We start from the raw sequence: 16,975 nt of genomic DNA, 5'->3' as shown, positions 1-16,975 counted from the left end.
GAAGAGACAACTGGGCCGACTCATGCTGAGAATTCGCAGTACTCTCAAAGCAGCTGCAGCTCAATTTGTGCTTTTCAGCTCATCTGAAACTGAATGGAAGTGCAGTTGATAGGTACTGAAACTGAAACTGAATGGAAGTGCAGTTGATAGGTACTGAAACTGAAACTGAATGGAAGTGCAGTTGATAGGTACTGAAACTGAAACTGAAACTGAATGGAAGTGCAGTTGATAGGTAATGAAAACTGAAATGTGTATTACAGCTTATTTATTCTGACCACATGTATGAAACCTCCAATTGAATCGCATACCATTCAGTTCTAGTCAGTTGCTATCAGGTCTGAAACAGTACATTTCTGAATCTTTTGGAAAAAACAAGATAGATTCAGAGCGTTGACAAATACCGTCGAGTTCAGCATCCTATTTCAGGGATGAGCTGAAGTCTTGCACAAGGTGTTGACAAACAGTTGCAGAAAGAAATATCCAAGCAAGACTGCAAATTGATATTTGCATGTTCAGAGCCATATCTGTCCAGATTTCCAGATTTCTCTAGTATATAAGTAAACTCTTTTATGAAATCACAGCTCAAATTCTTGCCCAAATATGACTCAGGAAAACAAACAAAAATCACTTTACAAAATTTCTTATATGAACTCACAAATCAGCAAAGAAAAGATACCCGCCTACTACATTACAGAGCTCTCCTCCTCCACCTCCTCGCGATCAATAGATCCTGAACTGGATACAAGAAATATAAGTATTTTGCATGCACCATATATGTTCATCTCTGAAAATTGATTTGATCAACTCTGAAACTGAACACTATCACACTGAACACATAGATAATCATAGATATTACTACTCTATAAATAATCATAGATATTCCGATGATTACACAACATTCTCCTGCCAGGTCAACTTTACTTGAAAAAGTGTTACCTGTTCTTTGTTGATTTGCTCTTAGAGAAACAAAAAGAAAATTCAAACACAGAAGAATAGAATGAGGGAAATGTGCTAACCTGCGTTGCCACAGGAGCTTGAAATTTTGAGCAATGGCTTCTGTCAACTCCAAAAACCAAGAATGACACTCAGCATAACGCTTTGTAAATTGTAATGGCCACTGGAATAGGCAAACAGCTAGGTGAAGAAGCCATTACAAACACAAGAAGAGATCTGAAACAAGCATCCAACAGTCCATCACCGAGCTTATCCAATCACCGAGCTTATCTCAGTTTAAAGAGCATTTGTTCACATAGCATTAGAAAAATAGCACAATATAGAAGTATCTTACTGCAGAACAAGATCCCTCCACAATGGACCATATGTTTATCAAGTTCACCTGGGACCTAAATAAGCAAAGATTAGCTGGTTAATACATAATGAAAACATATGAGTACCTAATGAAAACAAAACTGGAGAACCGATGCAGTCCAAACAGACATCTAATACCTTGGGGTTTATGGAGCCTACAAATAAAAAAAGAATCAGTACCACTACAACACAAAAATAGACTGCATAATTACTACAAAGATATTCAAATTTGCTTACTCTCCACGGGCATCTCCTCCTATTATGACCTCCTTTGCCACATGTACCACACTTAATTGGCTGTGTTTCATGAAATGATTTAATCCTATGTCCGACTGTAGTCTTCTTAGCTGTATCTTTGCTATTTTTCCTTGGCACACCTTTGTTGACAACAACTAGTGGATGGAGAACAGAACCCATAGTAAAGTGATATGTTTTATTGTCTGACATCTGGCAATCAGTCCCACCGTAGCCAGGTTTATACTTTTTTGATATGATGCCCCCCCCCCCAAATAATCCTTAACCTTATCGAACTCTTCATGGTACCAAGAATTAAACCTAAATTCCCTTAAAAAAGAATTAAACCTAGTTTGTACAGCAACAACATGCTCCTGAATACAAGACAAATACAAAGAGGGAGAGCTCTGAAAAAATGAAACAGGGGCACTTCCAATTGGACTAAGAAATACTACAACACCCAATAATTTTCACATTATGCAAGTGCGTATGACTTTTCAGTAATACACGATTACTTACACAGATGATGGCACTTCCAATTGGACTGAAAAATAATTCAAACGCAATTCTATCTTGTTCTTTTCTTGTTTGGTTGTGGTTACTATGGCTATGATCTGTTAGACATTGAGCCATGAGGAATGAGGATGAGGGATCATGGCAGGGGATACGAACCCGGATTGCGTCGCCGCCATGGAACGCCGTCGCCCGGAAGTGATGCAGCCCTGGACGAAAATGGATTGGGGATGACGTGTGTGCTACTGCAGAGGGCGCAGTCGGAGGTGCGGGGCAAGCAGGGGTCAGTCGAAGCCGTCCTCCTCGCCGTCGAGGCCGCAGTGGATGTGGCCGTTGCAGTGGATGACGGAGCCGATCAACAGGCCGCCTCCCTCACCGCCGCCGTCAAAATCGGCGGCGCAGGTCGCAGCGTACTCAGCAAAGGAAGAAATGGGAGGGCTCAAACCGCGATGGAGAGAGGGAGACGCCGCCGCCGCCGCCGCACCCCGATGAAAATGGATCGACGCCCGAGGTTGCCGCAGCCGCAGCCGATGAAATCGGATCGAAGCGCGCCGCCGCCGGCCGTCAGACCTCACTCGGCGCGAGAAAAATGGCTGGCCAGCAAACGCAACGGAAGGCGTGGGGTGGGGGCGCGGGTTAGTGGGGCATGGCGCGATGGAGAGAGGCCGCCGCCGCCGGCGGCGGCGGCGGCCGTCCGACCTCCATCGCGCAAGAAAAATGGCCACCAGCGATCCAGCGCCCAGCGGACAGAGTGGGTGAGGGATGGGGGGCCCGACAGACTTGGATTTGGACTTGGACCGGGCTTCACTAGGGCACGGGTAGGGCCGGGCCCAGACTAAACCCAATCAAAAAATAATTAAATTAAATGCTAATTGCTTTAAGATTCGTGCAAACTTTATGAAAGAGAGCATCAGAGAAAAACTCTTTAAAGATAATAATCTGTTAATTCAACAAAGACCAACTGAACAAGGTGTCCAAATTAAAGACTAAAATCCAACATTCCAAGAGCTAAGAAACTTATAAATTTGAAGAATAAATCAGTTAGTGACTTGGAGTGTAATATATAAATTGTAATGTAATAAAACAGTTATGGCCAGCGCATGCCGTCTGCTCGCCCGCATCGCTGCGAACAATGTCCCCCACCAATTCCTCCATTGGAGCAGCCGCCCGCCGGCGCGCCGCTGTTGCACTTGGGCCGGTGCCGTGCAGCTCGGGGCTGGTCGGCTGGTGCGCCTCTGGCCTGGGTGGCTGCAGCTGCAGCTGCAGCGAGAGTCACGGCGTGCCCTTAGGGTCTGGGGCTCAAGCGCAGGCGTCGTGCGGTGCGGAGATGGCGGGCTCCAGCACAGGCGCAGGATCCACGCTCCAGCGGAGGCGGCGGGCGGTGGCCCGACAGACTGTGGAGGCCGGAATGCAAGCGGGAGGACCAGACGATAGATATCATTGCTCTTTCTTTTTGAGCAAATATGATTGCTTTTGGACTAGTAGGACGGGCCGGGCAGCCCAATAGTTCAGCATCCGGAGATCCGCCGTGCCCTGCGGCTCGAAGGGAAGGTGCATCTGGCGGCGACATGGTCGTAGGCAAGACAATTGAAGCATCGACCCACCACCTCGAATACCAAATCTCCCCCGCTCCATGGACCCGCGGACTCCTCGGGTCAATCCCTTCGTGCCGGCGCAGCATCCTCCCCAATAGCCCCGCTGCATCGCACTCCATTTTTCCTACCGCCCTAGCAGCGAATCCTCCTCACGAGTAAGCGTCGTCGTTTCGCAGAACGCTCCGTCGTGCCGACACCACCACAGCATCCTTGTCGTGTCGCCAGTCGCCACCGGCTTTAGGCTCCTCCCCAGGCCGTTGTTGTTTAGCCCACCCCGTCATGACAGTGACAGTGCTGCTGCTGCGCCTCCTCAGCCTGCGTTGTCGTCGAGGCAGCCAATTTCTTCTAATGCTGCCTCCTCACGGTACACTTTCACATACTATTCTGAAGTAGGGGGTATTGTGATGGAGGCAGTGCGTGTTGTGTGATGGATGCCAAATTGGAATTAGCAATAACATAAGAAACTCACATATAATGCTTTAGGATAACTGATACTATTCTCTGCACACAGAAGACACCATTTACACATACCATGCGCGCGCCATCCACTAGTTCAGACAATAAACAAAACATTGGTGCATCAGAACGGAACATAAAAACTGCCTGAAGCGTCTCCACATGATGCGCGCTCTGAATCACCCTCCAGGCACCAACTTCTGAAACAACGGCCCAGAAAATTCAGTGAGCTCTTCCGAGGATCAAATGAACGCTAGCACATCTCAGAAATGAGGGACCACCAGAGTATGGGAGGAGGTACCATCAGGTCTGAAAATGCAGAAATACAGCGAAATGAGATGCTGAATGTGCACGTTCTATCTCCAGATAGGAGTTCGACACGGTTTTAGGCTGCACTAGGTTCTCTTTTTCGAAAGGGTGGCAAAATCCTTGCCACAAATTTTATTAGAAGAAAAATAAAGAAAATACAAGTACCGGCCTAGTTTTTTGTGCGAAGACTGGACAAAAAAAAACACCAACTAGGGAAGGTGGCCGTATAACTGCTGACTGGCAACAACTTATCAGATTAACATGTGCTAGTTTTCAGATTAGCTTTTTGAATCCAAGTGTGCAGTCTTATCAGAAGCTACATGACCTGCTTTTATCCAGTTTAACAAGTTCTATTTGATCTCATATATGAAGCAGAAAAAATACATGAAGCAGAAAATGGCAGATGCATTAAGGCTCCACCAAACAAGAATTGTAGCATAACAAATATTCATAACAACAAAGAATATACCTTTTGCCCTGAAGAAGGAAAGGGATTTCTCTCTTGCTGTCGACTAAGCTTTATCTGCATTGTCGTGCTCATCTGAAGGCTTATTTTGCTTCCGGTAATGAAAATAAAGGAACTGGAGAATAATCTGAGAAACATAGTTAAGGGTCTTGGATGTACAGTTGTTCAGATATTTAATGCAGAATAGACACACTAAGATTAAAAAGTAGCTAGAAACAGCTTGATGCTCATAGGAGAAAAGGTGAAAAGGATACAAAAGAGTCCAGTAAAACACATACTCCAGCATCTACAAGCCAAGGCAGATTTGGCCTAAGTTTTGACCATTCCAGGCTATTTACAAGTATACTGCATTGGAAAAGAACCGTGAGGACGGACGGTACAACATGCCAGTAAGTTTCAATATCACATCAGAAGAAAAGATGGATTGCTCATATTAGATTGGTGAGATACTATTGAAAAAAATGGAATAAATATGTGAAAGTTGGGTTCGTGAATCATGAGTTACCTTCCTAAGTATGTCGAATTCCCCAATAAAGCAAAGGTAAACATTAATGGATTGAGCCCCTGAACAGAATTACAAGCCATATTAGTTAGCCATCATAGGAAAAAAAATCTACCAAATGACCTACCATAGCAGGTGACAATTGGATAAATTTATATAATTATCATCTTTTCACCTAACTTTATCTGGATGATTTGTACCGTTTTTTTTTTGTTATCTCTGTGACATGAAGTGTTAGTGAAATGTGCAAAATTACAAACAGCATAAGAAAAAGTGGAGGTATCAGGTATCGCCTGCAGTAGCAACAAATTGGAGAATATAGGAGGTGAACCAAACTTGCCTCAACATGGCCTCTTTGCATCTGCAGGGTAATAAAGAAAGGTCAGAACATGGTGCAATCACTCAGACAGAGACTTGCCTAATTTTAACTAGAACATCTACCTATTGATAACAGGAAAACCATTAAGAAGATGTACAATAGGAATGTAGGTGAATGATCGGCTACGGTTTCCTCACATAGACATTTTCCACCCATCATCCCACAGAAGTACTGAACTATAGCGACTATGTGGCACAGCCATCCTGGTAATGTAGTGCCAAAGATGTATTTTCCATTAAAAAAATATAATAAGAAAAGTGTTCAATTGTTTGTGGTGACTCACATTTAAGAAAATCTGGGGCAGCCGTCCACCCATATAGATTATTGCCATTGCCCAACCAAGAAAGCTTCCAATTTCACTTCTGCTGCCATGGCTGAGAGATGAATGTCCTTGATCATCCTGCGATGCATGAACAAATTAATTGGTCATGTTAATCGTCATTCAAGTTACAGGTCTTTTAAATCGGTCAATTTACTTGGTGCAAAATGCTTCGGGTACCGGGTTCTGCCACAAACCACAAGTCTGAAACTGGAAAGCAAATATCAGCTTACCTTAAACAGTAAAAGTCTTCTTCCCACTGGTATGACAGTTCCACTTGGCACCTCCCTATGTGTGTTTCCAACTAAAAGGTGCAAGAGACATGTGCTGAACAGAAGACCCAGCCACAGTACCTGAATTACATCACTTTTGTAGCTCCAACCTCAGGAAATAAAGTAAAAAGTTGGTCGCAGATTAACTTACCACGGAGAGGGCATTTTTCGTTCTAGTAGGAGATGCAGATTGTGCTGTAGTGATCTCACCAATTAAAGGTTCGCTTTGGCCATTCGTTTGTGGAGGCGTACTTGATGACTGACGACTATTGCCCAACCATGTACCTGCAGTTGGCACTGGACTCCTTGATAAAGATCTAGCTGACCTGTAAAATCAACTAAAAGTTAAACGCTCCTGATCAATCTGTGTCTGTTTGCATATTTCTTAGTCCGCAAGCAATAGGAAAAACAGCATCATCTAGCACAGTAGCCACTTAAGAGCATACTCCATTGGCCTATCAGTACCATACAAGTAAAGAAAAGAAATAATGCATCTAACATTGTTCGAACATTAGTAGCTTAAGAACATTACATATAGTAGTAGTCTGAGGTGGGGCTGCTTGGAGTATGGTATTGTTCGGCAAATTTCGTATTAACAGGAATAGGTGAGCTTGGAATAGGAATTGTAGCATCTGACTGGTGGTTGTTTCTGGATGCCCCACCATCCTTGGCACCCAAAAGCTTCTCACATAATGAAGTATCCCCTCGCTGATGCTTCTGAGGCGGAAAATCATGAGGATCCCCAAAAGAAGAGGAGAGAATTTATTTAGAATACAGTAGTAGTTTAAGTTCTGTGGCAATATCAAGTGAATCTGGCCTAAAAACAAATAAATACTCGCATTTCATAAAGAATAATCTAATAAGACAACTGACAGCAATGTCCTACCAGGGCGCCTCACAGCATATGAAGAGCACTAATAAACTACTAAGATATGGGTGACACAATTTATGAATAAATGAATCCATAAGTACAAGATATATGTGGTTGCAGTGTTACAATTGTTAACAGATTGTTGCATTATTTTCCCAATATATTAAAAAAATTATCCATGCAAAGGTGATGCAGATTATCTACACAAATTTTGAGGTAGTCACCTTGCTGGTTGCCCTGGATTCCTTTGCTTTAAGATGGTGGTAGATGTGGCTATAGTATATCGTCTGTCCAGTTAGGATCACAGTAGTTATTGTATACAGCTGCATTACAAAAGCTAGGTTTAATCATTCGGCTGCAGGAATCAAAATAATACAAGTCCAAAAACTTGGTATTATGCCTTACCAATGCCACGCAAACCTGGGTCGGCAGCTGCAACATAAATAAAATGAAAATATTAAAATAGACACATATTTCAAAAACCGAATCTCGTGTAATCTCATGGATAGATTTCAGCTCATCAAACAGGAAAAGGTTAGTATATAAATTCATAATAGAGCAACTTATTGGCAAGCAAACATCAGAGCAGTAGATGCCACATGATTACAGAGAACACAGTAGATCTATTGGAACATGTCTTTTTCAGACCTAGAATTGGAATTCTTGTCTAAGTGTCCCTATTTCATAGGACAACAGTATGCTGGTTCTGTGGTTCACAGATAATTGCAAATTTACAATCTAAGCTCAATAATGCTGGTTCACGCCTTCAGGGAATAGCACAGGCTGGCAGAAATGAGTGGAATAATCCCCATATGTAGGAATAATAACACCTCATTACACTATACCAAATAATGATATTATATTTAACGAGAAACAGGTATTCTATCAAAGACAAAACTATTATTCATTAAATTAGATACAAAATTTTTAATGCCCTACAACATCGATGTGTCAAGTTATCTTTGAAATGGCTCAGAAAAAGGACAAGAAACAGATCTTACAGTAGCAGGTTCCAGGAAGCAGCCGACAAGGTTAAACAAATCCCTGTACAATTATAGAAGAATAACAAGGAAAATTAGACAGGGTATCGCACATAACATCGGTGTACAACTACAATTATCATGACACAATATAATCACATCCAAAGACCACAAGACATGTGTGAAACAACAATAATCACATCGAGGAGCAGAAGACAAGTGGAACAGCATACCCAACTATCCAGGTCATTAGAAAAGCGATAGAGAGCCCTTCTGTTGAATTCTGTCTGTAATTTGTTATTATCTGCGGCACCTCGGCGACGCCCCAGCTTATCACACTGATCAGCCCAAGTGCCAGGGCAGCACTGTCCTTCTGGCTGCACAAGCAGTACTTCAGGTAGGTTCGGGCCCATTCTGCGCAGTGCCGGGACGAGGGGCAGGTTGGAGGAGGTGTTCCACCGAAGACACCCATCTCTGTTCCAGACCTGAGGCACAAATTGAAGAAAAAAGGTGGAACAGTGAGCAAATGCTTCGTCAAATTGATCTTTACCAAGTATATACCACCCTTTCCACAGAAACCTTTTTCCCTATTACTTTCCTACTTCAAACGCCTCGGAAGAAAATGCATGAATGTTTTGTCTTCTAACTCAACATAGGAATAAACAAACGTTTCAGCTCAGTTTTTCAAAAAAAGAACAAAGATTGCGCAAATTACTGAGAAACGTGCTCAACCAAACTGAATGATGAATAGGATCAACATTGAATATACCGTCTGCGAGCGAATCTCTCGCGCGTTCCCGGAAAAAAGAAGGGAGAGTTTAGCTCCCCACAATCCACGTACAGACAAAGAGGCCGACAAAGAGACAGAGCACCAACCGAAAAAAAAAGACATCCGGCGTTTGCAGGTGGATGAGCAACACCGCGCATTTTGAATTTATAAAGTCTGCAAATCATATAGGTAAGGCGGCCTAGTGGTCCTACTCCTACACTACTCTTCGTTCCGCATGAACCACCCACCCAAACAGCTAAACACCATGGACAAAATTCAAACTTCGTCTGTCTTCCCTCTCCTCATTTTTGATTCCCGGCTTCAAACTAGGCTGGACAAGGTAATGATTGTTGCACGTCAAGAAACAGAACGCCACGCCTGAAGAACAAAACCTCGATACATGGCATGTCGAACCGACTCCCAGATTTGCGCGTCTTGAACAGACCGTCATTACACAGAGGAAAAAAAAGAATTCAAAACTGAGCGCACCCAATCGGGCTTAACCAGGCAAAGCGCCACCCCCCAGCAAGAAAAATCTCCCAATGCGGTGGAACCGACGAAGCAATCTCGCCGGCGGTGCGGGTCGAAGAAAAAGGCGGCATCTTGGCAAGCGGGAAAGAGGGAAAGAACGAACGAGGACGGGGAGGCACGGCGGCGTACGTACCGGGACGGGAAGGCGGAGGGGAGGAGGAGCTAAGAAGAGGAAGACGGGGGGGGGGGGGGGGCGGAATCGAAGCCGCGACGAGACGGGGGACGAAACCAACTAGTAATATCGCTGCTGTTGATGCAAGAGGCAATACAGGAACTACGGATTTATTATGATTTCGGCCGCGGGACCGTACATCCAGTAAATAGTGTGCGAGTGCACTGTACTATCTTGTACTGGAGGTGCCTGTAGTAGGGGATACAAGCGAGATGAGAAAGGGAAGGAAGTTACCAAGTCTCTGCTAGAGGAGGAGATGATTGAGCCAAGTGCCAATACCGGGGCTTCAGAGAGCGGGTGTGTGTTCTGCGAGTCGCGTTGAGTGCTGGAGATGAGATCTGTAGCAGATGGTGCCCGCCTCCCTCTTTTATAGACACAAAGAGGGGCGGAGTACATGCACGGGGAGATCTAAAATAGTCGTCTTCTCCCCGAATCGGGGATGCGTAGTGGGTGACTACTGTAGAAAGTACACTGTGGGGCACTGAAGAACATGGCGCCGGGCGTGGCGGTTGTCCTGGGCGACGTCCTGATCTCGCGGAGATCACGCTGGCGTCCTGGCAGCTCTAGCGGGCGGCATGGTTGCTCCTGTAGAGGGTACCGTCCCCTGCGCTTAACGTGGCGGCATTCCGAGGGTCCTGCAGACGGGGTCTTGATCTGGTCAAGGCTCGGGCCGCGCCCGAGGGTCGTGCCCATGCCATTCGAGGGGCTTGCAGCAGAGGAGGTACACGGAGTAGGAAGCACAGTGGAAAAGGGGCAGCGCCGCGCACGTTTGCACAGCGCGTCGCAGGTTCCCACAGTGGCGCCACAGCACCGGGGATGGCTGAGCAATGACCGGAGTTGGTGGATAGGACCCCGGTCACAGCCACTGTGCGGAGTGGTGGCCTGACGCCGTCTGACCCGAGCGCTGTGACGGAGTTGTTAGCTTTTAATGCCTCCGTACGGCGGGCGAGTGAGCGGATGGCCGTTTGTGCTTTCCATCGAGGGGTGGCCTCGAGCGAGATGGGGTTGATCCGCTTTCCCGAGGGTAAGCTCGCTACCCTCGAGCGAGGCGGAGACGTGGGGTGCTGTTGAGGGTCTCGGCGGGGAGCCCTCGAGCGAGGCGGAGATTGCTCCGCGGGTTCGTGGAGGCTCGGATGGGCCGTACTGTGTACTTGGGTCGTGGATTGGGCTTCTTTGAGTCCTATCCTTTTCTTCGGATTTGAAGGAGACTGTTGGCCTTCGTGTGCCCGTTTGTCTAACATGTGTTTTGCATTTTAAGGGTGATTGAGTCCCCTAATTAGGATGCCCCTAATTATGGTACCCGACAGTAGCCCCCGAGCCTTTGTAGGGATTTGCATCAGCCCTGCAGAGGCTTGATCCCTCGAGGGCGTGACTCGGGTGCTGATCGTGGGGATCTTAGTTTGCCCGAGGTGTGACGGTGCCCCGGCGAGTGTGGTCGGAGGAGATTAGTCCAAGATCGAGATTCGTTGTTGGAGAAGCGGTTGGGAGGTCACTCCGAGATGCCTATGTAGATCATAGTCGCCTCGAGCACTATGGTGTTGCCGCTGGGGGCGTCGCCATCGCGCTGATAGGAGAGTCCGAGCTAGTCTGCGGAGGATTTCGATTAGGGCTAGAATCGAGCCGAGTCTCGACTTTTTTTGAGCTTTCTTCGAAATCAATATATTCGTATTTATTATAGTCTCCCGCGTTGTTTGATATTCAACTTCAAATCGAGCATAACGAGCCGAGCCGAGCCTGCCAAAATTGACTTTTGTTCCAAATCAACTAATCTTTATTTTAAAAAAAGAACGAACGTAATCGGAGCAATTTTGAAACGAGCCACCGAGCCAGCTTAACGAGCTTTTTTTCCAGCCCTAATTTCGATCCTCGAATGTGTGAAGTCTCCTCCGTGGGGGTGCATCAGCGCACCCGCGGGTGTAGCCCCCGAGGCCTTGGAGGAGTGCTTGCACTCGCCCAAGGGCTATAAACGTCGCCCTACATGGTTAATTGATTGGGGTGACTGCCCAACTTCCTTTTCAACCAACTTCGGCGTTCTTTTCAGCCGGCCTCGGCTTTTTTCGTGCTGGCGCAGTAGTCCGTGATTCTGCTGATCAATCCGGCAGGTGCGCGTAAGCGTGGGAGGTTCTTCAAACACGTGGGATTTCACGATCTATGGTAGCCGATTCATTCGAGGTGTGGCTTGAGCCACGGTGCGCGAGGAGCCCCGAGCCCTGGCCTGCATGAAGGCGTTCGGGAGACCCTCGACTTTTCGTTAAGACCCTCATCGCCCTTCCGCAGGGAGGAGGAGTGAAGCGTGTCATGCTATCCATGCCCGGGCCGCGAGCCATGGTCGCTTCGGTGAGCTGTTTGCGGGTGGTTCAAGTGGACGTCCGTGCCCCGTTCGATAAGTGTCGGCTTGCGGTCCGGGGACACATCGCATAAAGCCCTCGCAAAGGTTCGCTAGGCGGGGCTCAGACCCATTCAATAGGATCCGAGGGCTCGATGCTCTCCCTCGATGGAATCCCCCTGCTAGGCTCCCTCGACTGGCCTTGAATACTGCGTAGGATGTCTCGGACTCCACATCCGAGGGTAGCTCGTGCAGCACATCCGTGCAGTCCCTGACTCTGGTGATCTGGGGCGCCTGTCGAACCCTCGGTGGGCCAAGCTTCGAACCCCTGATCAGTAAGACCTCGGAATAAGGTTCCTTCGAGGGTCAAGAGCTCTCGAAGAGAATATTCCGTCACGGTTTGCAAACGGTGCGGTGTCGCCGGTCGTGCGCGCGGGTCTTCCTCTAGTCGTGGGCGACATGGCCTGGTACGTGCAGTGCAGTGTGGGCGCGCCTTTTCAGACGGCTGCCTCGGGTAGGCGGAGAGGCGCGGGCGGCGGCTGGCGGATGGGACGGTGCTACAGTCCGCCGTGCCCCGTTAGTTATCGCGCCGTAATTATTGTCGAGCATGCGCGTGGGAGCCTCCGCGGTAGATTTGGAGCCGCGGTGGCGAATCCGCCCGTCGTGGTGGATAAAAACGAGGAAGGGGGTATCGATCGGGCTTACCTGGCCATTTTGCTCTCGCCTCTCCTGCCTTCTCCGCCTCCCCTGCATTTAGAGCCCAGAGCCAAGAGCGAGAGGAGGAAGAAGAAGAGGAGAGATTGCACCTTAGCTATCGTTTGAGCTTGTTTCTAGTGCTCCCCACCGATTCGAAGCGATCGCGCAGATCGAGGAGCCGCTGCCATGGGGGAGATCCTCCGCCACCGAGGCGGTCTTAGAGGGGCTGGTCGCCGAGAGGCTCCTGCCGCTGAACACCAATCCGTCGCGGCAGGTGTGGATCCCTCCGCGGCCGGAGGAGATCGAGCCGAATCCCCCAAGCGGCTACATTGTGAGCCTCGTGCGGCTCCATGAGCGGGGGTTCGACGTCCCCATCGGCAGGTTCATCCGTGCGCTCTGTGACTACTACGGGGTGGAGCTGCACAACTTCGGCCCCAACTCCATCTCGCAGGCAGCGGTCTTCATCGCCCTCTACGAGGGTTACCTAGGGATAGAAACACACTGGGATCTGTGGATCCACCTATTCCGTGGCGAGCTTGTTGACGCTCCTTAGCGCCCCCAATTTATGTACCACAAGCGCACGGATCGTGGTAGCTTTTCCCTTAGAGTACTCCCCCAAGGTTTATCAATCCGTGGATCGACAAAGAACTATCTAAGGTTTTCCATCTAATCTAATGGATCTATTCTAACATGAAGCATGAATTGCACATATAGAGTAAACCTTTGATAGATATGAGTGTTGTGTAAAGGTTGATCTCATCCATGAACATCGGTAAGGATAAAGCATGACCAAAGGTATGACTAAGCCTATCACACGCATTATAGTTGTAGTTCTAGCTAACGAATAAGCACAACATGCATCTCATCCAAAGCCTCTTTAAATCGCAACCTCTAAATTGACCCTCGAAACCCCAATCTTAGATAGGCCATGCTCTGTCAAGGCGCTCCCTATCGGTAGAGTAGTTTCAGAGCACGAAGATGTGTCGAACCCCTTTGGTATGTCCGGCATGAACCCCTAGCCACCACGTCTACAAGAACACCCTAAGTGACCTATCTTAAGAATAGATCTAAGAACAAGTGCACCAAAGAAAGAATGAAATCAACAAAAGAGGTACTCGGCGCCGCAACCCCCGACCGCATTCGGCGCCGCAGCCCCCGACCGGAGAGGACCCGGCCCTAGAGGCGGAGGCCGTAAAGCTCCGAGAGGCGGTGGCTCGGGGGGCCCTGTCGGCCCAACAGGCCCGAGCACGGGAGGGCAAAAATGACGCCGGCCAGAGCAGTGCTGCGGCGGCTGCTCGGGCCGACGCCGAGAAGGAGGCCATCCGGGGCAGCGCGGAGAGCGCCGCCCGGCCGGATGTCGAAGCCGGTGAGGGCGGAGCAGGCAGCATTGCCCAGTTGGAAGCCGGAGGAGGAGGAGGAGGAGGAGGAGGAGCTAGTGGGGAAGTGCAGGAGCGCCCCACCAACCAAAGAGAGGGGGAGACCCTCGCCCCCGAGCCCTCGAGGGCTGGGGTCGAGAGGGTCACAGACGTGGAGTCAGCGCCAAGGGCACCGGTGGTGGAAGAGACCCGTGTCCCGGAGCCCGCGAGGGCCGGGGGAGAGGGTGCTGCTGCAGCGGTGACGGCGCAAATGGTACCGGAGAACATGGAGCCGGTGGTGGAGCTGCCGCTGAGCAGCGATGAGTATGGGGACTCGAGGGACATCGATCCAGCTGCTGCGACCAATGTCGTCGCCCGGATTGCCGAGTTTATTTCGGCCTCCGAGGACATCCTCGGCGCAGGGACGTCTGAGGGGCCCGGTCATGGGGCCAACTATGCGATCGTTCAGTTCGGGGTCCCCTTGGAATTTCTTCGAAACGAGCAGGTGGAGGAGGAGGCCTGGAAGGCGCAATATGACGTCGGCACTCAGATCCAAAACGCCCTCGACTGCGCTTCCAGCTCCATCAGAAGACGGATTTCCGTATCAGCAAGGTAAATATTTCCCCATGGGAATCGCTCGTTTTTATCTTGTTTTTGTGTGTTCCACTCATGCTCCTCCGCTTGCAGCGGCTGAGGGAAATCTCGCACAACAAAAGCGCCGAGCTGGCCCGGTTGTACTCCCAGCTGCGCTGGCTTGGGCAGTACAATGCCAGCTTGGTCGTTCGGACGATCGAGGCCAACACCTTGGTGAACGACCTGGGGGCGCGCCAGTGTGCGCTGGAGGAGGAGCTGGCGCAGGCCGCCAACGAGCGCGATGCCCAGAGGGCTGCGGCGGAGCGGAAGGCCCAGGAGGTCAAGGCGTAGGCTGCCGAGCTACAGCGGAAGGAGGCCGAGCTCCAGGGCAAGGAGGCTGAGCTCCAACGTGAGAAGGTGATCGTCGCCATGCTTTCCGCGACCCTCACTGAGAGGGATACTGCCCTTGCTAAGCAGGAGGCAGCCGCTCGGAGCGCGGAGGTTGCCCTCAAGAAGAAGGAGGACTCCTTGTCCACACTCCAGGCGCAGGCGAACGCCGCGCTGACTCGGCTGGAGGAGGCGCAAGGAGACATCAGAGGTGAGTGTATGAGGTTTTTTCTTAAGTTGATTATTGTTTTGCTTGAGGCTTATCTTTATTTCCTCGTTCAGAGCTGAGGAAAGCGGTGGCGGACGAGACCGCGGCGAAGGAGGCTGTCCATGGCGCACTCACAGTGGCGCAAAATGAGTACGCAGGCCTAGAGCAGGCCGCCGTAGCCGTGTGCCAGGAGCTCGAGGGAGAGGGGACTTTATTTGGTAGCTCGGTGACCAGCCGCCTACGATCGCTAGGCGGTCGGGTGGCCGAGCACATCAAAAGAACCTTCCGCCTCGGCGTTCAACGGGCCCTCGCCGTGGTCTCGACGCACTACGATATGGACCTCGACATGGTGTTGTTGGGGTGCGTCGTCGCGTCCGGCATCGGTGCGGACGCCACATCGGCTGCCATGGATGACACCGACGCCGCCGTCGAGGAGTTCGCCGCTGTCTTGGCCAGAAAGCTCGAAGATGACATCCCCCCATAGCCGAATTCGACGTCGTTGAAGATCTGCAGGGGCGGGAAGGCAACCTGTAGGAGGTCTGGGCCTCGAAGCCCATGTAAATAAGTTAATATTTTATCGTTGCTATTTCTAAGCGAGAAAACTGGTTATTGTATATCGACAGTGTGGCCGATCGAGGCCTTGTGCGTTCGAGCCCTCGTTTTTTCTACTTTACTTCCGTGTTCTCGTATGCGTCTTAGATAAGTTTCGGCGAGTGGGGATGCCATATCCCGGAGGTGTAGGCGGTCCCACAGCTCGGCCAATCCCGTTTCGTAGTCATTTATGCCTTGCGTCTACCTTTCTAAGTATACGAGAAACTTGGATACGGAAATTTTTCGAAAAAAACATTGGCGTTTTTGGGGACGTTCGGGGGTTCCCCCCCGTAGTAGCCCCCGAGGGAGGCTTGACTTTGCCGAGGATAAAGTCGAGCGTACCTCAGTGTTCGTGCGCGTCCAAGCCCCCGAGGGTTCGGAAGGTTCCCAAAAAATAAAAAAGTAAAGCATACTCTTTATTGCTTCGGGAAACTTTCGATATAAGTACAAACTATGTACAAATGGCTTGGAAATTCAAGGGTAGAAGCGACGTAGCTGCTGAATGTTCCAAGCATTTGTGAAGACTTCGCCGTTCTTGTTCGCCAGCTTGTACGTGCCGGGCTTGAGCACCTCAGCGACGATGTATGGGCCTTCCCATGGCGGTGAGAGCTTGTGGCGTCCCCTGTTGTTCTGTCGAAGCCTCAGCACTAGGTCCCCTTTGTTGAGGTCTCGACGCCGGATCCTCTGTGCTTGGTATATTCGTAGGGACTGCTGATAACGTGCTGAGTGTAGGAGCGCCACGTCTTGAGCCTCGTCCACTTGGTCTATCGAGTCGTCGCGGGCTTGCTGGTTCTGCTACTCCTGATAAGTCTTGAGCCTTGGCGGTCCGTACTCCAAGTCTGTGGGGAGCATGGCCTCTGCGTCATAGACGAGGAAGAATAGGATAAAGCTCGTGGCTCTGCTTGGGGTCGTCCTCAGGCTCCAGATAACTGAGGATAGCTCTGTGAACCACCTCCGGCCAAACTTGTTCAGCTTGTTGAAGATCCTTGGCTTCAGGCCTTGTAGGATCATGCCATTAGCACGCTTCACTTGGCCATTGGTCTGTGTGTGCGCCACTGCCGACCAATCCACGCGTATGTGATAGTTGTCGCAGAACGCCAAGAATTTCTTGCCCGTGAACTGGGTGCCGTTGTCTGTGATGATCGAGTTCGGGACCGCGAACC

General features: G+C 49.5%; 1 protein-coding gene and 1 long non-coding RNA gene across 4 annotated transcripts; both read right to left on the bottom strand.

Moving 5' to 3' along the window:
• Nucleotides 1–403: 403 nt before the first annotated feature.
• LOC120676733 lies at nt 404–2,759 on the bottom strand. Of its 2 annotated transcripts, none has more exons than XR_005675974.1 (3): nt 1,289–2,759; nt 1,017–1,170; nt 404–735 (listed from the first exon to the last, which is right to left on the bottom strand). It is a non-coding gene; the product is annotated as an uncharacterized LOC120676733 (long non-coding RNA). The 2 variants fall into 2 exon arrangements; XR_005675975.1 differs by having other exon boundaries at nt 404–730.
• Nucleotides 2,760–4,095: 1,336 nt separating this feature from the next.
• On the bottom strand, nt 4,096–9,686 carry LOC120676924. Of its 2 annotated transcripts, none has more exons than XM_039958268.1 (14): nt 9,638–9,686; nt 8,438–8,689; nt 8,226–8,268; nt 7,630–7,656; nt 7,449–7,547; nt 6,886–7,070; nt 6,505–6,679; nt 6,315–6,434; nt 6,046–6,162; nt 5,724–5,744; nt 5,387–5,445; nt 5,136–5,226; nt 4,885–5,008; nt 4,096–4,415 (listed from the first exon to the last, which is right to left on the bottom strand). In XM_039958268.1, the coding sequence occupies exons 2-13, from the start codon at nt 8,674–8,676 to the stop codon at nt 4,928–4,930; spliced, it is 1,257 nt and encodes a 418-aa protein (XP_039814202.1). In that variant the 5' UTR covers nt 8,677–8,689; nt 9,638–9,686; the 3' UTR covers nt 4,096–4,415; nt 4,885–4,927. The 2 variants fall into 2 exon arrangements, with proteins under 2 accessions (XP_039814202.1, XP_039814203.1); XM_039958269.1 differs by having other exon boundaries at nt 4,096–4,306.
• Nucleotides 9,687–16,975: the final 7,289 nt, after the last annotated feature.

Source organism: Panicum virgatum, chromosome 5N (genome assembly GCF_016808335.1).
Source record: "Panicum virgatum strain AP13 chromosome 5N, P.virgatum_v5, whole genome shotgun sequence".
Classification (NCBI taxonomy): Eukaryota; Viridiplantae; Streptophyta; class Magnoliopsida; order Poales; family Poaceae; genus Panicum; species Panicum virgatum.
This window is presented reverse-complemented; position numbering and strand designations above follow the sequence as displayed.

Bases quoted from the DNA above. Each gene is read 5' to 3' on its own strand.
- LOC120676924 (XM_039958268.1), bottom strand. From the start codon at position 8,676: ATGGGTGTCTTCGGTGGAACACCTCCTCCAACCTGCCCCTCGTCCCGG. The intron at 6,435-6,504 runs GTAAGTTAATCT...GATGTAATTCAG, and splicing joins CGAAAAATGCCCTCTCCGTG to GTACTGTGGCTGGGTCTTCT. The intron at 5,446-5,723 runs GCAAGTTTGGTT...AATTCTGTTCAG, and splicing joins TGCAAAGAGGCCATGTTGAG to GGGCTCAATCCATTAATGTT.